Source organism: Polypterus senegalus, chromosome 2 (assembly GCF_016835505.1).
Source record: "Polypterus senegalus isolate Bchr_013 chromosome 2, ASM1683550v1, whole genome shotgun sequence".
Taxonomy (NCBI): domain Eukaryota; kingdom Metazoa; phylum Chordata; class Cladistia; order Polypteriformes; family Polypteridae; genus Polypterus; species Polypterus senegalus.
The window spans coordinates 292,410,693-292,432,135 of NC_053155.1; the positions used below are offsets into that span (position 1 = coordinate 292,410,693).

Sequence of the window (21,443 nt, forward strand, 5' to 3'; positions counted from 1 at the left end):
GGCCTGGCCTAACAAAAATTGCCAAGTAAACATTGTTTTTTACAAAGTTTTGACACAGACATTCCAAAAATATAAATGAGGTTATTAAATATAATTCCCAAATCCTTGAACAATAAATCAAGAAAATGCAGCAGTGGTTGTAATCTGGTACAATACAGAAATAAATGATAAATTGTTTCTTTCTGAAGGCAGAATGGACACTGATCTGTTGTGCTGGCACCAATGGTTTTTAAAAATGAATTGGTGGCTATTGCTCCATGTAGGATCCTCCACTGCAGGTGCCCCAACTCTTTTCTCAATTGGCGGTTTATATAAAGTCCTCCATGCTGGAGATGTCGTGTCATGCAGACACAGAGTGTTCCTCCACAGGGTATCAGTCATGTCTTTCAAATACATAAAATGGGACACTTTAAGACACCAGTCATACAATTCTTTTTTTGACAAATTTTGGAACGAAATTCCATTTATGTGATTAATTGTTAAAATGGAGTTATTAGAACTGATAAAATCTTTTACATTTGGTTTAATTGTAATGATACATTCAGGAGGTTCTGCCTCATTTTATACAGATCTCCAGAGATATAATCCTCACACAGAGGACCTGCACCCAATTGCACTAAAGAGACTTTAAGTTTGTTGATTATCGACCCCCAAGACGGACAGACCTAATCCCGAGCTCATGTGCCACAGCTGCCCCAGACTTCCACTGGTTGCTGACGGATCAATAAAGTTGGCTACTTTGGTAAAGCCTTTGTTCATTAGCAGTGAGTTTAAACTAACCGAGTCAAACTCCAAGACTGGATTCCATATTACCGGTTCTTCGAGTAACCAGAAGACTGACTCCACATTAATACCCACTCTGTTTGTTTTGGTGTGCCAAATCAATAACATGTTGCGGAAAAGGTGGGCAGCACAGATAGCCAATCGCTTGATATCAATGAAAAGGAGTTGCCAATCAAAATTGAGATTTCCGACCCTGTGAAAAAGCGAATGCTAAACTCCTCCACAGTAAAGGCTGAGGGGCATACAAGAGACGCTGTAAATCTGTCAGCCTAAAAGCTTCAATTCTACTCAGAATGTCCACCAAGCCCTGACCACCTTCATCCACAGGCAGATGTATCACACTGCGTTTAACCCAATGAAGTTTGTCCCAAAAAATCAGTAATATCCCCTGAATTTCTTTTAAAGCCAAACTGGAGGATCTGCACACCTAAATTTATGCCAAAGCATTGAAGCAATTAAATTATTAATAATAGCACCCTACCCGAAAAGAGAGCTTGGCGACCACCCATTTCCATTTCTTCAGTCTCCCCTGAATTTGATCAATTAAGCCCTCCCAGTTATCAGCTGTGGCTCCAGACTTCCCAATGTAAATTCCCAGATGTTTAAATACCTTAGAGTTCCATGTTAGACCACTTGGGAGGTTTGGGGGAGGACAGTCCCAGTTGCCCATCAGAAAGGCATTACATTTGGACCAGTTGACCCTGGCAGATGACACCGTTTGAAACACCTGTAAACAGTCCTGCAGCAGGACAACATCATCAGGTTCAGTGATGACAACTGTGACATCGTCAGCATATGCCACCACCTTAAAAGATGCAGTGGGACACACAGGCAATGACAGGCCGTGAAGACATTGGCGAAGTCTGTGGAGCAGGGGCTCTATGGACAGCGAGTATAGCATACCGGAGAGTGCACACCCCTGACGAATGCCCCTTGTAACAGAAAATGGGGCTCCCAACCCTCCATTAATTTTAAAACACTAAACACATTCGTGTACATTAATTTAATATATCCTAGAAAGGTCTCACCAAAACCAAACCTCTTTAGAACTGTAAATAAATACTGGTGGTCTACCCGTCAAAGGCCTTCTCTTGATCCAGTGAGATGAGACCCGCCTTAAAACCAAAAATCTCAGAGGCAGATACCAAATCCCGCACAAAGAAAATGTTATCAAAAATACATCGTTCAGGGACACAGTATGACTGATCAAGGCCACCAAGCAGTTCATGACAGTCCTCAGACGAAGAGCCAGCGCTTTAGAAAAGATTTTATAGTCTGAGCAGAGCAGGCTGACCGTCGCCAGTTTTATGTTGCAGAGATCCCCTTTTTAGGTAAAAGAGTCAAAACTGCTCTCCGACAACTCACAGGAAGTTCTTTATCCCTGATGCTCTCCACAAACACAGTCAGGAAGTCCTTACCCATGATATCCCAAAAGGACTTGTAGAATTCGACGGGAAGTCCATCGATCCCAGGGGCTTTGTTCTGATTTAAACTCCCAAGAGCTCTAGTGAGCTCCTCCAGTGATAGTGGCAGGTCGAGCTCTTCCTTGGTGGATGGAGTCAGCTGTGGTAGGTCATTAAAGAAAATTTCTGTATTTGAAGACAAGTCCACTGTTTCTGCAGAGAATAAGTCTTTGTAAAATTTAAGGCAAATTCCGGATCTCCTCGGTCTCCGTCATTTCAGTCCCATCTGCAGTTTTCAGACAGTGAATGATTTTTGCCTGAGCAACCTTCTTCTCCAATGAAAAGAAAAACTGCGTAGGGGCGTCTATTTGGGAAATATTCTGGAATCTCCCCCTGACAATGGCGCCCTTCACCTGTTCATCCAGCAGGGACCTCAGAGAATCTTTTTTGTCTTTTAGAGACTCAAGCAAATTGGCATTAAAACCGGTTTCCAGTTTGGTTTGAATTATCCCAATGTCCTCTTCCAGTTCTTTAATGGCCATGGTGACCTTTCTAGAAGAATGTTCAGAATAAAACTGGCAAAAGAGTTTAATTTGGACCTTGGAGACGTCCCACCATTGCTTCAGAGATGAGAATTCATTTTTGCTGAGTCTCCATTTGTCCCAAAAGAGACGAAAGTGTTGAAGAAATAGAGAGTCTTTAAGAAGTTTAGTATTAAAGTGCCAGAATGATTTAAAATTACGCTCAGACCCCAAAGAGAAACGAGTGAGAGCTAAACTATGGTCTGAAAACCCTGTGGGCAGAAGACAAGAGCCCAAAATGAGGTTCAGATTGTGCCGTAAGGTATAAATCCTGTCCAGCCTTGCCATGGATAACATGCCACTGGAGGCCTTGAGCCATGTGTACTGTCTCGCCATTGGGTTCGACTCTCTCCACACATCCACAAGTTCTTGCTGATGAAGGACCGACTGCAACACCTTGACTGACCCCGGGTGAGGCTCAGCTCCATTCCTGTCCATCTCTGCATTTTCAGTGCAATTAAAATCGCCAGCTAAGAACACAACGCCCTCTGAACTGCACTCAGCTAGCACATCTTTTAACAAAAGAAAAAGAAATCTCTCTTTGCCTTCATTTGGAGCGTAGACATTTAAGAAAATAATGTTTTTCCCTGAATACGCATAACGACCTTCATGAGACGACCTTTAATTTGCTCAAAACAGTCAATGGACTCCGGAGAAACGCCTTACTGAAGAGCACTGCCACCCCTGCGCTGGCACTGGAGCCGTGGCTCAGAATCGATGTCCCACTCCAGTCCCTCTGCCACTCCGACTCATTCATTGGGTCAGTATGAGTTTCTTGAAGAAAAGTAACATCTAGTTTTTCTGTTCCAAATATTGAAAAGTACGGCTCTCTTTAAGGAGTCTCTGCAGCCGTTAACGTTCAAAGAGCCCAAAGAGAAAACAGGCATTAGAAAGAAAAGAAACGGAGCAGCAATGACAAGAAGAACTTTAACTAATGAAAAGAGAGGAGCTGGTGTGGAGCCATTATGTGCTGGAGGTGAGAGACTTTCTAACTTTACTGATAACATTCTTTAAACGATTAAACTCTTTTCTTTCCATTCCCAAAGGAACAGCATTGCGCATAACTCGCTTGGCTGAAACCAAAAAAAGTTCCAGGTCAGGAAAATGTTCTACAACATTCACCTTCCTTTTGCCTTCAAGAAAATCCAGAAAGCTCAGAATGCTTTCAGTGCTGTACTCGTTTTTCCAAGAGTGCCAGTTAAATTGTCACTTGACATACAAGAGTCACTGTCCTCACCACCCTGCTGACTCCCCTCACACTCTGGGCTAATTGTCACCTCTCTGGTACTTAGAAGACGATTCTTTAAAGACACGCCAGCCCCTCTGTCAGGTTCATTTTGTTACTTCTCTTGGCTCCTACTCCACCGTCTGAGGTTTCTTTCCTCTTTCTGGGGAGTGTCGTCCATTCTTCTTCGACATTCATTTCCTCAACAATTCCAGCTTTTTCTTCCCTAACTGCACTGCCTGAATTAGTGCCTGGTTCAGTTTCTGCCACAGCTTTGACATTTAAGAGAGGGCAAGCAGTTTCACTGTGGACTGTGGACTCAGGACTGGCCTCGGTCTGCTCATCCACCTTAGATGGCTCACAGGTAGCAGCGCAGCATTCAGACCTTCAATGTCATCCACCTCAGTTGGTGTCGTTTCAATGACAGGCTGCATAACCTCGGTCTTAGCTTGGCCCTTTTCTTCATCCTGATTTATATTCACAGTAGAGGACTTCAACTCGGCCTCGGCCGATCCATCCACTTCAGGCATTTTTGTCTCAGCTTTCTTTATTTCACTCCTTTCAACTGTGGAGCTACAACTGGGTATCTGATTATCAGAACTTCCTACAGTCGAGCTAAGAGTACCTGTGGATACCTCACAGACAACAATCTGCTGATCTTCAGCATCGGAGTCGGAGTCTTCAGACTCATCCTCTATATCTGACTCGCTCACTGCATTTGTGTTTCCACCCATAGCATGACTACAATCAGCTCTTTTACAGTCAACTGCTTTGTGCCCTGCACGGCCACATTTAAAACATTTCATTGAATCAGAAGATATAAACACAATATAATCACATCCATCTACTTTGAATTTCAGAGCAACATCTAACTCATTGTAACCTCTGTTGAGGAGCATAAAAACCTGTCTCCTAAATGAGACCACATGTTTTAATTCTGGCTGTTTACACCCCAAAGGAATCATAGTAATGTCAGAAATAATCTCGCCATACCTTCTCAATTCAGTACGTAGCAGTTCATTCTTCAAGAAAGGAGGAATATTAGAGATTATAATCCTCTTTGCAGGAGTTGAAAGCGGCAAAACAGAAATGAGGGTTCCATTAATGACTAGGCCTTCCTGAACCAGTTGGTGAACTAAGGCCTCTTCATTTAGAAATATCACGACAGCCTTATTCATTCTTGAAGCAGAAATAATGTTTTTACATCCAATTATTTTTCCAATTTCAGTAACACACTTCTCTACTGAAACTACTGGATCAACAATCAATTTGATGCCATTTCTTCTGCTAAGTTTTTCGAAGCCATGTGGCAAAAGGCCTGGCTGTATCCCTCGGGACACAGCCATCCTAGCCACTTCTTTTAAAAAAAAACACTAAATAAACTTGAAATAATGACTATATATAAATAACACAGCAAAGAATTAAGAGAAATGACTAGAAAAAGAAATAAAAGAAAAAAGGAAAAAGAAAAAGCTAAACTCAACTCACTCTCCTGCTAGCACAAAGGCCATTTCCACTCCAGACCAAAGCAATCGACACACAGAGAAACAGCAAGACAAGATAGATAGATAGATAGATAGATAGATATGAAAGGCACTATATGATAGATAGATAGATAGATAGATAGATAGATAGATAGATAGATAGATAGATAGATAGATAGATAGATAGATGAAAGGCACTATATGATAGATAGATAGATAGATAGATAGATAGATAGATAGATAGATAGATAGATAGATAGATCTTTATTGTCATTGTCACTTTTACAAAGGAACAACGAAATTGAAGGTGCAGTCGACTCAGTGTGAGGCATTAGAGTTAAAAAGACAAGAAGAGAGAAAATAATAACAAACCAAATAGTAATAAAAGTACTTTAAAAAATATACACTTGTTGACTTAAGGTCTATATTGCACATTGGGAGAATGATAATGAATACTCCAGTAGATGATTATCCTACATGTTATATATGGATTTAGTAGGATCATTCTTCATTTTAAACTTGTTTTTGGAAGTTTATTACCTTAGGAAGTTTTTCCCTACATTTTAAAATTATTATATTTAGTTCCCGTTGTTAATTATCTTATGAGTGATCTCACTGGACCCCCAGTACAAATATGGTTGTGATTTCATCTGAGTTTCTCCCTCAGTTGGATAAAAGTCAAAACAAAACTTTAGTGATAGCTTTAATTCACGTAGGTCAAGTGCTAGGTTTGTTTCGGTTTTTAAATACGTTTTTGAGTTTGACTTTGATTTTTGTTTTGACCTGGCCTGCTTGTCACTTGTGCTCTAATTTTTTACCTATCGCTTTTAACCCTTACCTGCAAGTTAGTATGATCTCCCAGTCTTCCAATTACCCACAATAATCCCTGGAGTCTTTGTCTCATAATCTAGAGTCTAAATACATACAGGGGTCTTTACGATAATTATTTATACCAAACAGAATAAAGGGCAATGCACTAACCAGATGAGTCAAGAAAACCAAGCTAAAGATTCTAAACAATCATAAAGTTTGCTAGTGACACATAAGTGAGTTAGGCGTATGCACTGATACAGCGTGTTGTCACACCCACTAAATGACAAACCACCTCAGGATCTCAGATTAGGACCAGAATGCAGTCGTGCAACAGGTGACACCTTAGCACCACACTAGTTTAGATGGAATGGAATAATCCGAGGTTTTTTACAGTGGCTGGACTGCAAATCCTGCCACCAACCTCCAAGTTTTCCCTTGCAAGTTGGAGGACCTGCTTGTAGGGCTGGATGCAGGTTAACATCATACCCAGTATGGAGCAATTGCAGGTTAAGAGTCTCGTTCAAGGGCCCAAAAGAATTGAATCACTTTTGGCATTTACGGGATTTGAAACAGCAACCTTCCTACTGCCGACACAAATCCCTAGCTTCAGGCACACCACTCCGCCCTATCCATAACACATAAGACAGTTTTTATACATAAAAGACTCTCAGCAATGGTGACTTGTATACAGTGGCATTGTCAGTCATGACCTCTGAAACAGTTACATTTGCTTATTCGGTTAATGCCTTTATCCAAGGCGACTTGCAACATTTATACTACAAACCATTACCCCTGAGCAATAGTTTCTAAATTATGGCAACAGAAACACAAAAATTATCACCAAAATACCAGTAAACAGATTGTTCTTCACTCACTCAAAATACAGAAACAATTTAGAAGTTACACTGAGGAAAAGATGCTGCTGTCTGTTGCTCTGTTACATGATAATTTTACATTCAAGGACACAGCAGTTAAGTTTTAAAAGACATCTCAACCTTCATAAATATTTATACTGATAATATGTTGGCACTTTTTTTAAATATAGATTTCCTTCAATATATGTTTTGCTCTATTTACAAGTTGAGAAATTTGTAAAACAGTAATGTGATTAATTTTGCTGATGCACATTCAATGCTCATACTAGAAATATTTTAACTAGTGAAAGAGAAAAATATTGGCAGCATTACCCAACTTTTTCATAAACTCACAGAGCTTACTGCTAAACCAACTTCACCAATGACGGGAAAGAGACCTCTTCATCAATTGGTCAGGCAAATAATTCAAAGATTTGTGTCATTCACTCTTTAGTTTATGTAAATCCATATGAAAAACATCCACCACGCAAACCTTTCCAAATGAAAACTGAAATTATCATATGCCTTGCTCTGGCTTTTGTTTTGGGATTGCCCAAATGTAGGATTTACAATGACTGCAAATCTTCTTGCTTATTTGAAGATCAACTATATTATTTCCTGCTCTACATTGTTAGCATGTTGACTAACTTTCCTCAGTTGGAAAATTCCTAGCAAACTCTCCATACATAACTCAATTGGGAAAATAACTCTTGTGTTAAGAGTTTCTTAAGAATGCTTTGAAATTGCTTCAGTTTTTTTATTTTCCAGCACCTGCTGATTCACCAGTAAGAGTAAACTCCCACATGTGATATGGAATACAAGATATGCGATAACATTCCCAAGACCACCGCATTACGACCACCAGTCTGTGCTGTTGGATCCATGCCTTCATACTTTTTTACCATATTCTGAACCTACCATCTGCAAGTCACAGCAGAAATGGATGTTTGTCCAAATAGATGATATTTGTCCACTCCTCACTTGTGCGCTTATTGTGATTTAGTACCAACTGTGGCCTCATCCTCCTCTCGCTGATATGAATGGAACACAGAATCGTCTTCTGCTGCTTTAGCCCCCATCAGTGTCAAGATCTTATGCATTGTCCTTTAAAAGAAGTCTTTGTAGAAATATTATTTGAGCTCTTGTGGCCTTTCTGTTTCTTCTCATTCCTGTCATATATTAGGCTGATGTTACGTGTATTTCATGTTTTACTGTTGCTTTTGTTAAGTTTAAATGATTATTTCTTGCGTCTTTATGTTATTTCTGTTAATTTCGTATATGATTTTGCAATATTGTTCTGTCTCTTTAAATGTAGTTATGTTTCATGTTCTTTGTGGGTGGAGCCCCAGGAGTTGGGACCAACCTGACGCCACCATTCTTGAGCCTTCCCTCCGGCTATTTATACTGAGGGAGACAGCTCAGGAGTAGGAATCATTGCTTTTTTTTGGAATAATTTAATTTTTTCCTTTTATGTTTGGATTTTCATTTTGATTTTTATTTCGCTTTGTTTCTAGGATTCTGATTACTTGACTGTGTATTGGAATTTTTCTTGAACTGGATTGCCTTTTGTAGCTCTGTTTGCTGTTTCAATCTTTTCTTTGTAATGTGATATTTTTGAGAAGAAATCTTTACTTAATAAATATTTTTTGCTTGCCCTTCAAATACATGGTGAAACTGGACGGTTATCCTTTATATTGAGGGGTTTTTGTTATACAGTAGATTTGGATATTTTTATGGTTGTTTTGCCAGCTTACCATTTCTGGGGCCTGCTCCAACTAGTAGCCAGCAAGTGTCTGAGAAGCCTGGCTGCAGTCTTGCGAGCCTCTGCTGGGCAGATCATGTAGGATTCCGGCCTGCTCTCTAGCTTCTTTTGAAGGCCTTATCTATTTTACTCTGGTGGAAACCCATGACAGTTCTTTGTTGACTTCTCTAATCAACAAGTTATTTTCACCCATGGACTGCCATTCATTGGATTACTATTGTTTACTGCTCAATTCTCTGTAAGTTCTAGAGACTGTATTGCATGAAAACCCCAGGAAGGCCACCATTTCTGAGATGATGTAACCACTACATTTGGCAACAAGAATCATACCACATATAAAATCTCTAAGATTGTTGCCCATTCTAATGTTTAGCTGAACAGCAACTAAATCTTCTTGACCATGTCTATCTGTTTTATACTGCCAGGATGACCTATTTGGAATATTTTTTGCATCTTTCCAGAGGGTTCTTTATATTGACTTTTGCCTCCATTGTTTTTTTTTTTGCCTCGTGTAAATCATTGGCTTCAAGTAATTAGCTCAGGTTTTGATTGGCTGCTTTATTGCTGCCATCATGTTCTGTCCAATTGTGCTGTTTTGATTCCTGGAGTGGGCATGTCCTCAGAGGTCATGGCAATGTCAATCACAATGCAACGGGATGAAAGGGAATACTTCTTCATCTGACTACACAAATTCCAAAGTAGCTTCAAACTATTCAAACTCTACTTTTCATCTTGTTTATCTGGTTTTGAATTTTAAGCAATCCTTCTTGATTTTGAATCGTCTCACGTTTCTTGGCTTTAGTTACTGTATTGTTGTTCTCATGATTCCGGCCCATGTTTCATTTTTGACGACATATTTTTTTTCCAGTCGTCTTCTGAAATCTTGCGCTTCTGGGCATAATATACAGTATACCATATGTTGACTTGCAGTCACTTCACTGGCTGTGTGGAGAAGCAGGCAATTTTTGTTAACAAGCAGGTGAATGTAACAAAGCAGCCACTGTGGGTATTTAGTAATTGCTTTGTGATTACTTGGGGAACCACAGTTTAACTATACAGTACAGGCAGATGAGCATGTATGGAATTTAGTTTTTCTTTCTGCAGCTTTCAGCTGGCCTTGACATACAGTAATATTATCACACTGCTCCATTTATCTGTTAATAAATAATGTAATAATTAATAATGTTAATTAATAATGTAATCCGACACTTAAATATTAAAGTTATTTAAACTAGATATGCTATATGTGTATGAAAACTTGTTACGTTTATACAGTATCTCGATATACAGTATATACTGTAAAATCTAACTTCTGTCTGTCTGTCTGTATGTCTGTCCGCCTTTCACGAGAGAACTACTTAACATGTTTAGATCAGGTTTTTTTCTATAATTTGCTTGAACATTCCGGCTGATTTTGCAACTTCTCTCATCGCACTAAGTATTATAGTTCGATTGCGGCACCGATTTATTTGCGCGAATCCGAGAGACCGGCTGTGGGCTGAGGGGAGGGGCAGGCGGGACCTCAGGAGTAGGGGGCTGGGTGGGGCCATTCTTACTTACGCGCCAGTGTCTGTTCAAGTCACTCTACCACTCACCACGTGTTGGAGGTGCCTCCGCTGAGTTACCGATACCTGTTTGTTCAGCAGACATTATCATCTAGAAATTGTTAAAGAGTAATGTTTAACGTTTTTGAGAGAGCGATCACAGCTACGTGTGTTTTAGAGGATACCTGCTCATTGGCGAAGATATCACGGCCACATGCTCTTCTCCCCACGCAGGGAATGCTCTCCCGTCAGAGCTGAACACGATTAGATACAGTGGCAATGTTTGACGTTCGAGCGTACCTACCTTCCACTTGGCCAGAGGTACCTTGCCAACTTTTTACATTTTTGGCAAAGAGATCACAGATACATTCTTGCCCCTGATAGCAAAAACAAAAATATTGTATATGAAGAAGCCCTTGGATATGAAAGCTATCGATATAAATTCTTCTCAATACAATTTATTACATTTAATTTTATTATTTTATTGATTTTTAAAGTTTGTCCTGTTTCACTACTACGTGGGCAGAGCAGCGGGGGACAGCTACTACTGTATATAAATATGTATGCATGCATGAATCTAATTGTATATGTACAGTTTAGTCACAGTTTGCTTCACCCTCCAGGGTGGAATGTGCTGGGAGCACAAAAGGAAATTACTAAAGAGGGGAATGAGAACTTTGGATTCCTCAGAGTCTGTTCTACTTGTGTTTCATAAAATGCACTGCTCACCCTCAATGAGAAACTGGATTTCCCCAAGAGAGAATCCAGCCAATGAAGGTCAGAAAAGATTAAGTCTTTGGAAAGCTCTTTAGTCTTCATTTTCACAGCTTCCCATCAGATTCACACTGTAAATGTTTATCTCTTAAGTAATTTTATCCAGAAAATATGGCAGTTATTTTAATTATTCTCTGGTGGCGGTCAATTTGTGAGGCAATTGTGTCCTTATTAGTATTTGTTTTTCACCCATATAAACATGCTACAATTACAATTGAAAACTTATGCAGTTTATTACTTTTTGTATAAAGGTAATTTGGAGTTTCAGTGCTTTTGAAATAAACTTATCACAGACCATAAATGTTAGTGTAAGAATTGTTATTCATGTAAAATTAGAAAATTAATAAATGTGTGTCTACCTTTACAAGGTGATATATATATATATATATATATATATATATATATATATATATACCCCCAACCCTAATTTATTTGTGTTCTCTCTATATTTCGATTATATGTATACTGTATATGTGTATGTTTGTATGTACGGTTAATCTTGACATTATTCATTGACTGTAGAATACCCAGAGTGTATTCCATGGAGACCCCAGTTTTATTTTCTTCAGCATCCCACCAACTGGAGCTTTCATTTTCCTCTCCTCCGTGGTCATGATCTGACCATAATGTTTATTATTCAGGTTTTGATTCCTTAGTCTTTTTCCAAATGTTTATAGCACTCTGCGCACTTAAATAAAACAGCGCCATTTAACAATAAGCAGGACTAAATCAAATCAAATTGAAGTAAACAGAAACTGGCACTCATTTCAAGGCCATATCATTTTAACCTACTGTATTTTACTGTACTTTTTAGATATCTCTTCGACTTTTGGTGTACATTTGATTGTCTCATTTCTTATTCAGTCTTTCTTTGTAACTCCACACATCCATCACAGCATTTTCATTTCTGCCACATCTAACTTCACTCCTGCACCCCTCCTTACTGTCCATATCTCAGCTCCATACATCAATGCAAACCTTATCTTTGACCCTTGCCGTGTTTCTTTGATTGCACAATAGTCCCAATACCTTCTTCCAATTGTTTCATTCACACGTCACTCTGTGGGTTATCTCTGCATCTAATTCTCCAACTTGGGATATCACTGATCCTTGATATTCAAGAATATCCACTCCATTCCTCTAACTTCCTTTCCACTTCCTCCTTGTTGGGGCTAAACAACAAAATTTGGAGAAGGCTTATGATAGGATGCCAATCCTAGAGGTCTGGAGGCATAGACGAGTGCAGAGTGTAACATGTGGGCAAAAAGAACATAAATTATAGATATCAGATGGGAGACAGGAAGCAACCTGTGAAAAGGTAGGGGTTTATGTTGAAGCAACATTTTTACCATTTAAGCAATGTGCAAATGCAACTAAAAGGCAAATAAAGTGTTAGGTTATATCGTTAAAACTGTTGAATATAAATCAAGGGACATTATGATCAGACTATATAATGCATTAGTGAGACCATATCTGGAGTATTGTGTGCAGTTATGGTCACCATGCTACAAGAAAGACAGAGCAGCACGTGAAGTAGTTCAGAGTATAGCAAGCAGGTACATCTAAGGACTTAAGGACATGTCCTACTGTTACAGACTTGGAGAATTAAACCTGTCAAGTTTCCAGCAGAGGAGACTACATGGAAACCTAATGCAGGTCTTCAAAATTCACAAAGCCATTGATAAAGAAAATCCACCAGAATTCTTTCAACATAAAGATGAATCTCATACTTGAGGACACCAGTGGAAATTAAAGGGACGTGCACTTAGGGCTGAAGCCTGGAAACATTTTTTTTACTCAAAGAGTTGTGGGAAAGAGTTGTACTCAAGGTCCAAGACATGTAGCTGGAGCATAAACCTTGACAACCTTTAAGAAGTATCTGGAAAAAAATATTAAGACAGCTTACCTATTGCTTTGTCAGATTTCTTATGTTCTTATGAAGAGGGAAAATGAAATACCACGGAAGTATGTGAACATTATCCAGGATATGTATGAGTGAGAGAGGGTGCAGGTTAGAAGTAACGTTAGGCTAATAGGCAAGATTCCAGCTTGAGTAAATCTGCACCAGGGATCTGTTATTACATTAATATAAGATATAATAATACAATATTATATGTTATTTTCTTTTATTTTTCTTTGCCTTTCTATTGTTGTTCAGCAAATATTTACATGAATGCTGAGATTTTGAACCATGAGAAATGTGACTTTCACATTGATTTTGGAAAATTTGCAACAGTTAATAAGTTGAAGTTTTATAATATCGTGATGCCATTGTGTTTGTTAATTGAATGTCGCCTTCTCAGTAAAGTCTAGCATTAGACCTTCAAAGTTATGCTCCGTTAAAGAAGGTTTCTCTTTGCTTTATATGTCAGATGTTATACTATATAACCAGATACACTACAGCTAAGATTAGGGTTGTGGGTGTGTTATCTGACTCAAATAATGATGACTGTCGAGTAAACCAACTGACATAAATATGCAATCCAATTGGCTGTTTAGTGGATCTCTTGAATTGCAGAGATCCTTCTCTGGCTTTTTGATGAGTCAACATTGGTCATTGCCACGGTGATCCATCCCAACATCCCCTGGAAGTGTGCAGTGCATAATGTCCTTTGGAACACCAGAATAAAGGTTGGCTCAGTGGTTTTCTAATTATATCATATTAATAATAATAATAATAATAATAATAATAATAATAATAATAAATTGTATTTATATTGTGCTTTATATTTAACAATCTCAAACTGCTACAAAATAAGAATAAATTAACAAACAAGATAATCTATAGAAATAATTTAACAAAATGCCTTTCTAAAAAGATACGTTTTTAGGTTTCGTTTAAATAATAAAATAATTTAAATAATATTATGATTAAATATTATTAAATATTTAAATAATATTATGATTCTTTATTTGATTATATGTAGCTGTTTTCTGTGACTGACTGGTTTTTCAAACAAATTGTTTTTCTGGCTTTAGACATTTTATTTTTTCGGGTTAGCATTCTTATTTTTTGATGTAATGTTGGCAGGGCAGTCCTTTTGGTATTAACTTCTGTTTGTTTTCTGAAAACATCTTTTTTCCTGATCGCATTACCAAATTTTCTCTGTCTTTAAATGCTTACTTAAAAGAACCATTTAAAGAGCAAGAGAGGATCAATTCTGGCACTTGGCACTAGTGTCACATTGGTGTTTTAAGTGTGATGAAAAGAAGACCTACCATCAGGTTTTAGCTGCAGAGACTACAGTGGACCAGCTTGGCCCTTCGGAGGGTTTGCTGGAGAGTCCTGAGCCTGAAATCCGGGATTGAGAGTGCCATTTGCAGCATTAGGACATGAGGGACATCATCATAGAGACTGCTACTTTTGCAGCTCCACCAGTGCTTCTTCAGCTGCTAAGGTCCATTGGCCTGAGTGCTGGCAGAGCATCTTAATTATTGTGTTGGGGAAAAGTTTTGCAGATGGAGTTGTCTCTCACCCCAGATGAGCAGTGTGAAGCAAGGCCAGTAGTAAAACAGTGGAGGCGAAGAAACGGGCTGATTGCAGAGGTGTTGCACAGCAGCAATGGAAGGAGAGTCTCAAAGCTGAGATCAGGACCTGAAATGTTTTTTGCAGTGTCAGTTCAGTGAAGGAAAACAGCATTAAGACACATCTGCGGCTCCAGAAAAGGAGGTTTGCCTGCTCACTTGAAATTGATACATCACTGCATAGATGTACAATGTTTAACACCTCTGCTGTACTACATGACAGCCATTAATGTTTGCAGTACACAATGCAATGCATATGTTTCTGTTATATGCCATTTGGCATGGGATTCGTAAAAGCAGTTTAATATTTGTGAAGTGCCATCTATTGGAATGACAAACGCAAAAAGACACAGCAGCTGGATGGGCATACAGACAGACACCCAGACCATTATCGTTTTATTAAGGTGGATTATTACTGTATGGATGAGGCATCTGTGGCAATAAAGCAATTATGTCGGTAAAGGCCTCCTTATAAAAACCTTCTGCTCAAAATGACTAAAAAAATATATTTTTTGTTCAAGCAACAAGGAAGTAAAGAATACAATTAATATGGTTTATGAGAAAAAGAAACTAAAAAGAAATCATGATCATGCTATATGCAAAAAACATTCAAAGCAGCAAAAACAGGTTACAATGTGTCTTTCTAAGGCTCTGTGATTCCCTTTGGAAATAATTTCACTGTAAAAGCTTTCATTTTTATATATGTATTTTTTATAATACACATATATTTTAATTACTTCTTATTTATATTTTCCCTTGGCACAAATCTCTCCCACCCCCAATACACTAGCTAGCACTCGCTGTGCCCATTCATGCCACCTGTATGTTGCCGCTGCGAGGCTCCTCCTCTTCAGCCTGGCGGCACGCCGGACCCGCTGTCTCGCTCAGGCACAGCTGATGGTGGCAGCAGCCTGGTGGCTTCTCTTATATCAGCGAAGGTAGCAAGAGAGAGTTTCAGGTTTCGTGCGCGGAATCTCGGGAGGCTCTGGGAGCGCGTGCTTCATTGCCTAGTAACGGCGCTCAGCGAGAATGCGCGTTTCTTCTCTTGCCCGTCTCTGGAGCCCAATTGCGGAATGCACCTGCTCACCTGTTCCTGTCCGTCCCTAACGGGACACGTTCACAGTCCCCCTCTGTCGCTATCTCTCTCTCTCTCTCTCACACACACACACACACGCACACACACACACCCACACACGCACACCTCCACCCCGCCTGCCCCAGCACCCCGGACTGAGTACGCAGGCGTGGTGAACAGTACCGCAGGCAGGGGGCGGCAACATGGCGGAGCGAGTGGTGTCGCCTTCACAACGACAACACTAGCAGCTGCACCGCTACTGGCTGACATCTCCTTGAATCCAAAAAAGGGGACAACGTATTCCGTTAATTCTTGAGATACAGAAAAAAATACCTGCAGACTGCAGAGCCTTTAACAAAAAACGCTGTGGGGAGGAGAAGGAGGACTGGAGGATTTTTTTCTTTATGATTATTCCAGAATCATCTTTTATGCCTTTTCTTACTCGGTGGTGATATTGACAAAAAAAAAAAAAAAAGAAAAGACAGAAAGAAACAAAACGGTGTCTGTATAAAGACAGGTGAGACTGTGGTCGCTCCTCTGGATTCCAGGAGGAAATGTCAACCGAGAAGCCGGTGTCGGTCCCGGGTTCGGCGGCGATCACGGATCGGGAGTCTCCTCCCCAGGGTCTTGGCCAGCAGATAGCTACTGGGGAAGTGATGGTGTCCGGTTCGGGTTCGATGGTGCTGCCTGCAGGGGTGATCAACCCCTCGGTCCCGATCCGGAATATCAAAATGAAATTCGCCGTTTTGATCGGACTGATTCAGGTCGGGGAGGTGAGCAACAGGGACATCGTCGAAACGGTGCTCAACCTGGTAAGGAACGAATCCTCTTTGGAATAACTATTAATAAAAAGACCTTAATGTGTGTGAAGCCTCTTTGCAACGCCTGTATGTTTCAGTTATTTATTACCGTTCTGTGTTTTCCCTGTTATTTGCTGTCTTTTAAGGTGACCTAAAATCCTTAAAACAAATAAGCAGCGGTGCCGGCCAAGACTGTGTTACAGTGATCAATCAGATTGAACGAGATGCTGTTGTGCGATGGCTTTTCCTTTATTCTTTTTAGCTCGGCCCTGCTTTATTTTCAATTAGAGCGAGCGCAACTTCGTATTAACATCGCACAGTTCAAAGCGGGTGGGTGTGCTTATTAACGTGTTTTCATTTGGCCCTGGAAATAAAGAGTATTAGGTGGGGTGCGTTTGGGAAAAAATGTAAATAAGATCATCATCTTAACGGTGTTTTGATACATGTTACGCTGACGTTTGAATCGGGCTGACAAAAAGTTAAAAAGACTGCGTGTACTTGCTAAGGAGAAAAGGTGAAATGTGACGGGCAAGAGTTCACTCCGAGTGGCTTCATTTTTTTTTTGCTAGTACGTGACAGCACCTGTCGTTGATTTATTTATAGGAAGATCGGTTCCGGTGTGTTGTTTTTCGGCTGCCTTCTTTTATATTCTAGTCTTTGTTCAACAGACTTTCTAGCCGAGATCCATGTACGTTCTGTGCCAGAGCGGCACATAAAGACGAAGTACATGCTGGCGATCCAACTCATTTCTAAAGGATGTGTCGAAGCTTTTATTTGCTTTTAGATTTGCTTTTAAGAATTTAAATCAAACACCGATACCCACATACGTGTAGATTCCTGACACAAGTATAAACACAATTAGAGAGTCAGAGCCGTGTACCCCATTACATTGCTTATAGTAGGTACATCAGCTCCGGCTCCACCGCAGTTTGAGATTCCATTATGCCGTATTCAGAACACCGAAACCAGACTATAACGGAAGTGAGATCCAGTCTACGGGTATTTAAAATTAAATAAATACACACAATGGGCCAAGTCTCTCACGAGATAGGTGTCAGAATTGTAAAATAAATAATCGGTCTTACAAGGGTTAAAGCTGAGGAGGCACTGCAAAATAGAAAAAAATATATAAACAGGACATTTCAGCACCCCTTTAAGAGCTAGGAGTGTGTACATTTTCCTCTGCCTTCTGATGTCGAGTAAGATGTTGCAGCGTTAAAACCCACGTAGTGCTCATAAACGTGTACAAATGGGGGGTAGCAGCGCCTTCACTGGCAGAAAACTGATCTGAATGTGAAAGCAGATTTTTTTTGTCAAGGATGCTGCTGCAGTAGTAATGTATTCCTATCCATCCAACCTCTAACAGATGGCTGAAAAATACAGTTCAGTGTAAGACACATACGCAGGCACCTGCCCCAGCCTTCGAACACTGCATGGGGCTGCTCTGGGATGAAGGGAACTGGCCCGCTAGTTACAGTGCAACCCGCCAACCGCAAGCAGTCCGCTAAGGCTGCCTGGTTATTGATTGCATTGGACCGCTCTCCAAGAAAGCTTCAATATGGGATGCATTCATTTGCTCTCAGGGACGGATGTTAATTGATAGCCATTGCATCTTATGAAGAGCAGCTTTTGAAAAATTCATGCGTCTCGGGCGATTACATGTTGACTGTCTGCACTGAGGGATTTAAAGGCGAGAGGAGGAAAATAGGTTGTGGCTAATGTATTCTTTAAATAAATTAAATGCTGTGAGCCTTGAACACGGAGCAGTTAATACACGCTGACCGCAAACCAAATGCCGCATAAGAGTGGATTACTTTATAACTTTCAGATCGGTGCTCACAATTGATAAAGTTTATGGACGTTGGTTTGCGTTGAATCTCCCGCACGTTGATGCTGAAAGAAAAGTGAGACTGGACACGCCTGATGAAGATCTGTACCCGTTAATTCATTGGCAAAATGAAACGTTTCTTTGCAAATTTGAGAAGTGACTGTGAGGACTTCTAACAATCTAAATTTGCCAAGAATCAAGGCGGTTAATTTTCAGTCAGACAACATCATTATAGCGCCTTACAAAAGACTTAGTTTAGAGCAAGCAGGTTTGTGCTGAAAATTATGAATAGCACAACAGCTTTTATTTTTCACATTTTTGTATTTTTGTTTGTGTCAGAAGTTCACATCTGTATACAATATTTGCCATTTTCTCTGTCATTGCCTGTATTTTTTGTTTCATATTTGATTTGGCTTCTGTTACTTTTTTTAAAGTAATAAAACACTGCCAACATTTTCAAATGAAGTGTTTTTGAGAATTAGTCATCACTGTCAGACTAGCATAAACCATCAGAGCCTTTTTTCTTTTTTGTGGCGTTTTCAGACAAAACAGGTCATGTCGTTGCAACCTTTTCAGAGTTATAGAGTAAATATCATGGCATTTTCTAACCTGCCTAATCCAAACCAGGGCCACGGTGGGGCTGGAGCCTATCCCAGCTACAGTCTTAAAAATAACAGCATTTTATGGTTCTTTAGTGGGTTGTGTGGTTTTTCACAGAGCTATTGTTTGACAAAGCACCATTTCATTCTAGGAAGGTTTCTTTGCATATGAAGTTGGTTCTTTCTGCTTTGAAAAACTTTCAAATATGTAGAAAATAAAACTGAAATCTTTAATGTATGGTAGAATATTAATAGATTTAGAAAACTTTATTGTATGCAGCAAGAGTCCTTTTCAAGGTTGCTGTATGGAGCCTGTTATGGATCTAAATAAATTAAAGATTTTTCTGGAACCTTAATGATGATGAGTCTTTTGGGAACCAAAAAGTGTTCCCTTGTGGCCTCACTCTGAAGAACCACTCTGGCAGCTTTATTTTTAAGAGTGTAGCATATCAGGCATAAGGCAGAAACAAACCCTGGACAAAGACACCAGTTCATTGCTGGGCAAACACACACACACATCCAACATATTATGTCTTTGGACAGTGGGAGGAAACCCATGCAGATACTGAAAGAAAACATGCGGGGGGATCCGCCGGAGGAGGACCCAGGACTCAAAACCACGTCTCCTTACTGTGAGGCAGCAGCATTACCACTGCGCCACCATACAGAGTAAATGTTGTGTTCTTGTTAATTTTATTTTATTTTTTTCATTTCTAACAGAATTAATGGAATTCAGAGCTTCTGTATTTTGGCAAAATCTTCAGCCTGTGTGAATTATTGATCACTGTAAGCCTTTATTTAAGCATCTGAGCCTTAGCTTGTTTTCAGTAGTGTTTTCCAACAAAATGAAACAAGACTTTGGCTTTACTGCAATTTTTTGAGATGTGGTGGTCAAGTTTATTAAAAACTAGTGCCCTCTTGCAGCCTCTGTCTGAAGTTTGATCCTTGTCCATCATTCCTTCAAAATTAAAATGAAATGCTGCAGAAGCCTCGTGACCCTACACTGGATAAGTGATTTAGAATAATGGATGGATGGCTGGATAGTACAGAACATCCGCATGTGATATCCCTGGTCGCACATTACTACACTACACTGACGGCAGAGTTTTCAGATCAGATTTCTGGTTCTGGTTTGTTAAAGCTTGGTTTAATATTTGGTCCTTAAGTTTTATTTTTCCAAATGTACACAGCAAAGTAGAGTATCTGAATATTTTTATTATGAGTGTTTGGCTGTTTTGGAATTACAGATCATTCATGGACTGCCTTAAAGTATTTGAGGTTTCCTTTGTTTTCTTCATAATGTATCAGTGCAGTGCAGTGCAAAGCATTCAGATAAAGCATTCAGTTTTATTACAAAGGAGTGATCACCGTGGCCTGCATAATCCTTAACAAATTAAAAAACTGCAGTGTATTAAAAGACAATTCAGGTGATGTGGTCAGAGTTTTGGCAATACAGTGATTAATCATGGACTCTCTGTAAGCGTTTGATGTTCCACAGTGCTCCCTGGGAAAAAAAAAAAAACAGACTGGTGGTACAGATCAGTTGATCAAGGCCTGCATGATATTGCGGTGGATTTGCTTACTTTTTGAGTTTTCACAATGTGTCAGATTCATGCAGAGCATTACATGTAACGTGAGTGCAGAGCTTTTTGGGAATTAATGATCACTAGTGGCCTGTATTTAGATATTCCATCGTTGTTTTGTTTCTATTATATTGTCTGACAAAATTCAGTACTGGTAGGGCATTTTCCGATCAACCATTGAAATGTTTTGTAAATTAGTGATCACTCATCACCTGATCTTTTAGCTTACATTTTACATCACTTTGTTTTGAACTGGGGCGGCACGGTGGCGCTCCTGCCTCGCAGTTAGGAGACCTGGGTTCACTTCCCGGGTCCTCCCTGCGTGGAGTTTGCATGTTCTACGTGGGTTTCCTCCCACAGTCCAAAGACATGTAAGTTAGGTGCATTGTCCCTAGTGTGTGTTTGGTGTGTGTGTGTGTGTGCCCTGTGGTGGGCTGGCGCCCTGCCCAGGGTTTGTTTCCTGTCTTGAGCCCTGTGCTGGCTGGGATTGGCTCCAGCAGACCCCCTGTGACCCAGTAGTTAGGATATAGCAGATTGGATGGATGTTTTGAACTGATATAGTACAGTGCTATAGTACTTTTGCAAATTTTTGTAATATTTATTTCATATTTTTTCTTTTAGTGATCAGGTATGCCTTGTATTTTACACATGAGATCACTGGTTTGACTTGTGAAACATTTTGCAATAGAATAGTGAAGCACTGCAGATGTCGCATGTAAAGCTTGTTTTCTGCCAGAATTAGCAGTAACACATGGCCCACATATTAGATCATTTTATTATTTTCTTGAAATTATGAATCAGTTCATTGTT

The 21,443-nt window shown here is 39.7% G+C and overlaps 1 protein-coding gene across 15 annotated transcripts in view; it reads left to right on the forward strand.

Moving 5' to 3' along the window:
* Positions 1–15,668: 15,668 nt before the first annotated feature.
* The window catches only part of nbeaa (neurobeachin a), an 894,135-nt gene continuing 888,360 nt past the window's right edge, over positions 15,669–21,443 (forward strand). For 5 of the 15 annotated variants that reach the window (XM_039745777.1, XM_039745778.1, XM_039745781.1 and 2 more), the window contains exon 1: positions 15,669–16,635. In XM_039745777.1, the coding sequence (XP_039601711.1) occupies positions 16,378–16,635 (258 nt within the window). In that variant the 5' untranslated portion in view covers positions 15,669–16,377. The remainder of the gene's footprint in view (positions 16,636–21,443) is intronic. The other 10 variants (XM_039745784.1, XM_039745785.1, XM_039745786.1 and 7 more) reach the window with 3 other exon arrangements.